This window comes from Cebus imitator, unplaced genomic scaffold, assembly GCF_001604975.1.
Source record: "Cebus imitator isolate Cc_AM_T3 unplaced genomic scaffold, Cebus_imitator-1.0 Scaffold197, whole genome shotgun sequence".
Taxonomy (NCBI): Eukaryota; Metazoa; Chordata; class Mammalia; order Primates; family Cebidae; genus Cebus; species Cebus imitator.
In genome coordinates this window covers 3,110,029-3,116,505 of record NW_016107512.1, presented here as the reverse complement: position 1 = coordinate 3,116,505, position 6,477 = coordinate 3,110,029, and the positions used below count along the sequence as shown (strand labels likewise).

At 41.7% G+C, this 6,477-nt stretch overlaps 1 protein-coding gene across 1 annotated transcript in view; it reads right to left on the bottom strand.

Annotated features, from left to right (window-relative positions):
• The window catches only part of CDC5L (cell division cycle 5 like), a 60,022-nt gene extending 56,206 nt beyond the window's left edge, over nucleotides 1-3,816 (bottom strand). Inside the window, exons 1-2 of the mRNA XM_017547451.2 lie at nucleotides 3,472-3,816; nucleotides 1,017-1,120 (exon numbers count right to left, since the gene is read on the bottom strand). Coding sequence (XP_017402940.1) covers nucleotides 1,017-1,120; nucleotides 3,472-3,516 — 149 coding nt within the window. The 5' untranslated portion in view covers nucleotides 3,517-3,816. The remainder of the gene's footprint in view (nucleotides 1-1,016; nucleotides 1,121-3,471) is intronic.
• Between the last annotated feature and the right edge of the window lie 2,661 nt (nucleotides 3,817-6,477).

Below are 6,477 nucleotides of genomic sequence, written 5' to 3'. Positions count from 1 at the left end.
TTTTTTTTTTTTTTGAGTAGAGTCTTCCTCTGTTGCTCAGGCTGGAATGCAGTGGCACCATCTCCACTTACTGCAACTTCCACCTCCTGAGTTCAACCAATCCTCCCACCTCAGCCTCCCAAGTAGCCACCACGCCTAGCTAACTTTTGTATTTTTAGCAGAGGCAGGGTTTTCACCATGTTGGCCGGGCTGGTCTCAAACTCCTGACCTCAGGTGATCCCAGCCTTGGCCTCCCAAAGTGCTGGAATTGCAGATGCACCTGGCCAATTTCTACATTCTGATCCTTTCTCCTACCCAGGTACTTAGGAAATTAGGTCATTCTTGTACAATCCAAAGTATGTTCCTAACACCACATGAGTTGGGGCTGCTGCTAAATAACTCATGCCAAGAACACACTATAGAGCTTCATGTGTCCACTGCCCTGTGATTTAAGAGGTGACACCACAGGTTCAGAGCTCGCTTACATTATGTTTTAATATATATATATTAAATATGTTTAATACATATTATACAATATTCTATTATTAAATATAAAATATATGTTTCAACTTTATTGAAACTCAACTACTGTAGGCTTACTTAGAAAATTAACCAGTATTTTTTATTTATTTGAGAAAGTAAGGTCCAAAACAACTAACTTATGCACTTTTAGAACACAATTCATTTACAAGCTGGGGCTCACCTGTCCCTACAAGTAGACTTTGTATGCTTCACAAAGCACTCTCAAATACATTAACCCATTTATATGGTAACTCATCTCTATCAGTTGGGACCAAGTATTATTACTCCTAATTGGGAGAAAACAATGGCAGAGGAGAGGGGATAGAAAAATGGCTTACCTAAGATCACAAAGGAAGCAAGTGACAGCTAAGTCAAAAATCCAAGTTCCCATCTCCCACTCCATGCCTTGTTATCTCATGATGTCTGCTTTCTTTGATAAGGTTCACAGAACTGGCATTTTCCTTCATCATAATTAAGCTCCTTTTATGTTTTCGTCTTATTAAACTGGTACATACCATCTGGCTTTGCACTGCTTTGCTGATTTTCTATGCAGCAACGAAGCAATCCTAGACCACTGGTTTTTCCCATATTTCATAACTGCTGCTTTCAGAATTTCATCCTAAAAAAAAAATTGCCAGAGTACATTCAGTCACAAAACTCCAAGTGAGAAAAGACAAAATTTAAATTAACTCTGATAGGGCTGCTAGAGAAAGAGAGACATATACATAACATGCCCATATACACCACCTAGGTTAAAAAACTAAGGATGAAAACCTCATTAACTACAATGATAAACAGCAAGCAAGAACTGAAATTAAGAAGAAATTCCTTAGAAAGGCATCTACCCACCCTACACCACAATCTCCAATAATTTGGGAGTGAGAACAGCCCAATGTGAGAAACCATACTTTATGACAAAGATTAAGAAAAAGTATTCTTCAACATGCGGCTGTCCTTCTCTTCAAAAAGGATAACTAAAAGGTATAACTCATTTATTTATACACTCACTCAAAAACACTTCCTGAACATGTACCTTGAACCAGGTCTTGGGGAAAGGGAATCAAACAGGACATATCTAGGCCTCAAGAAGCCAGCCGGGACTCTGGTGAATATATTCTCCGACCCAAGCCTCCTGTCTCAAGTTAACACAAGGCATTTCCCCTCCAGCCCTTTAACCCCAACTATGACTCAAGAATCTACACCTCAGGTTTAATCTAAGAATTAAATATTTCTGCCCCCACCCGACCAGTCAGCTTTCCCTCCAATTCCCTCCCACCCCCCCACCATACCATTTCACCAGGGGACCCATCACAACGTGGAATGCGCCAATCTCAAGGCAGCCTGGCAAGCCAAGCCACAGACAAGGTTAATGGAGCCACAGATGTATGCACTCAGGCTATTTTACTTTAAGGCTTTTCTCCCCACATTGGATTTGAGGTACATGACTCTTACTTGAGATACCCCACTCCATTCCCTACATCTCCCACGATCGAAGACATATTTTTTAAAAAGACTGCAGAACTTTGACCACTGCATAGGAATCCTGCTGTTACTTGATTTTATATCTGTCTCTCCCTCAGAAGTCACCTCTTCTCCATTTTAAACAGCCTGCTTCCCTCCGTGCAAACTGAAGCAGTTTTCACTGTCTTTATCTGTAACTCTGCTGCAGTACTATTACACTTAAACACAACTTCAACTAAATAGATACAGCAGATACCTACTCTACCTGGTTCATTCTGCGAACACCTGTCAAGCAACCTGTTGGTTACTGTTCTAGGTTCTAGGGATACCAAGACCTAGTCCTCTTGCAATGCTCTCTGGTGAGGTGAAAGAGCAACTAGCACTTACTGAGAGGCTATTATGTGCCCTACTCTGTTCTAAATGTTCCAAACGTATTGACTCGTATAATCCTCAAGAGATAAAAGTATTATGCCACTTTAGAAAAATTAGAAAACTTAAGCTTTCAGAAGTTAAGAAACTTACTCAGTAGCACACAGATATGATGTTTACAAAAAGACAAAGCAAGCTTTAACAGATGGAAGAAAAAGGTACCATGAGAATACCAGAGGTGCAACTAATTCTTACAGGGATTCCAAGAAGTGTTTCTGAACTAGGTTTAAAGGATAATCAGAAAGATGTCAAGCACTAAGAAGGCACAAGACGTAAAAGAAGCCACAAAATGTAACGCGAAAAAGACAAGGAGCATGAAAAGACATGAGGTGCTCCAGAAACTGATAAATTCAATACACTCAACACAAAATGAACTAAAATCTAATCTCTATTTTATTCCCACCCTACTGCCCTTTGGCTCACCAATGGCACTATCCACTACATTTCTGGAAGCAGAGACTATCCTTGGCAGTTTTGGCTTCTATCCAGGTAAAGGTAGTGACAGAAAGATAAGAGACAGACCTTGGGATCTGTCGAGATGGCAGACAGGTTATGCCTTGATAACAGATAACTAGAGAGATGGGGGCATAAACAGGCTCTTTGAACCTGGCACTCAAAACTGCTTCCCTTCTGCAATGCAATCAATGAAGAAACAAAGTTATGGCCAAGACAACGTCTTTATTTCTGAGTATCACAGAGAGTCACGGTGCCCGGACTAAGAGTGGATGGTGCCCCAGGGGACCAACTCTCGCTGCTGTCCTACCTCCCTGGCCACACTCCTAGTTCCTCCAGGGGTGGGCGGGGGTAGGAAGGGGGTATTAAAGTCAACAAATGTTCACTAAGGGCCTAACAAGTAAGCTTGGAGCTGAGTAGTCAGGTAGTTACATCAAGGTCCCTGTCCTACTGGAGCTAGCAAAATAGGAGTTCGGGCACACGGAAAAGGCCCCGAGGGTCCGCCCCCGCGCTGCCCTCCACGAAGACCCAGCAGGGTCTCCTCCTGGCCTCCCCGACCCCCGTGCGCCTGCGCACAAGGTGCCAAAGGGAGCGGAGGGCAGCGGACGGCGGGAAAAAGAGACTTACCTCGGTATTCCTCCACACGCCCCCCTTGATCATAATTCGAGGCATCTTGGCGGCAGGGTGTCTCGGCGAGCAGCCGAGAGGAGCTTAAGAGAAATAGTAACGGCGCTTGGGCCACGGGACTCAAAGCCGCCACTTCCTCCCAGCGCGACCTTCTGCTTTGAAGAGCTGCGCAGGCGCAAGGTAGGAGGGGGCAGCAGAAGTCTCGCGAGATCTGGGGTGGCTGAAAGGGAAAAAGTGCCTGGTGGAAGCTCACGGGTAGGAAGACTGACACAAAACCATCAAACCCCTTTGGCCAAAGCGCCTTACGCCTCGCGCATGTTCAAAACAGAATGGAAGAAACCACGGCTCTCGCGAGATAACGGCGGTGACGCTTGGCTGGGACACAGTGGTGGGATTTATCGTGACGTCACCGAGCGGCAGAGGGTGGGAACGTCACGCGTATGGAATTTCAGCACAGTTGCTCAGAAGGAGGCTTTGTTAATTTATTAATCTAGCTCTTTTAAGTATTTCACTAATAGGAATTTATTCACAGGAAAAGCCAGTCGTTTATTTAAGGCTCAGTTTCCTAACCTGAAAATAAAGATCATAGTAATGCCAACCTCAGGATTGTCCTAAGGACTAAATGAGATAGTAGACCCAGCACGGTATCTGATCCATAATAACTGCTCCAAAACAATAGCAGCTATTATTGCAAGGAGGGCAACGCCAACTTCACCCCATCCCCGGGTGATCCAGGCTTGTTCCAGAAACCCGTAGAAACGTCACGTCAGAGTTTTTAATTCATCGCTCAGTCTGGATTAATAATACCATTGATACGCACTGGAATTAGACAAACTCGAGTTGGGTTGAAATCTTGTGAAATCTTGGCTTTCTCGTAAGTTTGGTTAATAACCTTACTGAATCTCAGTATCCTCATCTGAAAAGTGGAGCTAACAATACCTACCTCATAAATGAGGAGGCAGATTAACTGAAACATAACTAAAACTAAGTGAGGTAGGGCCTGCCAAACTCTCTGCTACCCCACCCCAATTACGCATGCAATCTCCTTTCAGAACATTTCTGGCTCCATCCCTGCAAAGTATCAGAATATTTCCTGGGTCGGGAAATGCCGTATTGATAGTATTTATATAGTGCCTATCTCTTTATTTTTCATTTCTCCGTTTGCCTCTTTTGGAAGAGCTAAAGAATTATCTTTCTTTTTCCTTTTAGCTTTTATTTACACACATTATGTACAATTATGGCCAGCAAGAGGGCATTTTCCTTGGCCACCCTGGTAGTATTTGCCTCTCAAAGGTTTACGCTGGCGGGCAGCCCACCCTTGAGCTATTTATTTCTGCGGTGGATAGGAAACCATAGAACCTGTGGCCAGTTAAACTCAAACAAATGTTTTCATTTGGACCTCTCCTGTAATGGGGCATTTTAAAAATTTTTTATATTTAATTTTTGTGGGTACATAGTAGGTGTATTTATTTATGGGGTACATGAGATATTTTGATACAGGCGTACAATACATGATAATCACATCAGGGTAGATGGTGTATCTGTCACCTCAAGCATTTATCCTTTATGTTACAAACAATCCAATTATACTCTTTTAGTTAATTTAAATGTACAAGTAAATTATTTTTCACTATAGTCACCCTATAGTGCTACCAAATACTAGGTCTTATTCATTCTTACTATTTTTTGTGCCCATTAACTATCCGCATTGTCCCTCCCCCTCACCCACTACCCTTCCAAGTAAGCATCCTTCTATTCTCTATCTCTGTGAGTTCAATTGTTTTGATTTTTTAGATCCCACAAATAAGTGAGAACATGCAATATTTGTCTTTCTGTGCCTGGCTTATTTAACTCAACATAAGGACCTCCAGTTCCATCCACACTGTTGCAAATGACAGGGTCTCATTCTTTTTTATGACTGAATGGTACGCCATTGTGTCTTAAGTACCACATTTTTTTTTGGTCCCTTCATCTGTTGATGGACACTTAGGTTGCTTCCAAATCGTGGCTATTGTGAACAGTGTTGCAACAAACGTGGGAGGGGAGATACATTTTCAATATACTGATTTCCTTTCTTTTGGGTATATACCCAGCAGTGGGATTGCTGGGTCATATGGTAGCTCTAGTTTTTTTAGGAACATCCAAACTGTTCTCCATAGTGGCTATACTAATTTACATTCCCACCAACAGTGTACAAGTGTTCCCTTTTCTCCATATCCTCTTCAGCATTTATTATTGCCTGTCTTCTGGATAAAAGCCATTTTAACTGGGGTGAGATGATACCTCATTGTAGTTTTGATTTGCATTTCTCTGATGATCAATGATGCATAGCACCTTTTCATATACCTGTTTGCCATCTGTATGTCTTCTCTTAAGAAATGTCTATTCAAATCTTTTGCCCATTTTTCAATTGGATTATTAGATTTTTTTCAGAGAGTTGGAAAACCTTCTTATATATTCAGGTTATTAATCCCTGGGTAGTTTGCAAATATTTTCTCCCACTCTGTGGATTGTCTCTTCACTTTGTTGATTGTTTCCTTTGCTGTGCAAAAGTTTTTTAACTTTGTGTGATCCCATTTGTCCATTTTTGCCTTAGTTTCATGTACTTGTAGGGTATTCCTCAAGAAATTTTTGTCCAGACCAATGTCCTGGAGAGTTTCCCTGATGTTTTCTTGTAGTCGTTTCATAGTTTGAGGTCTTAGATTTAAGTCTTTAATATATTTTTATTTTATTTTTGTATATGGTTAGAGATAGGGGTCTAGTTTCATTATTCTGCATATAGATATCCAGTTTTCCCAGCACCACTTATTGAAAAGACTGTCTTTTCCCCAGGGTATGTTTTTGGTACCTTTGTCAAAAACAAGTTTACTGTAGGTGTGTGGATTTGTTCTGGGTTCTCTATTCTGGTATATGTGTCTGTTTTTATGCCAGTACCATGCAATTTTGGTTACTATAGCTCTGTAGCATAATTTGAAGTCAGGTAATGTGATGCCTCCAGTTTTGTTC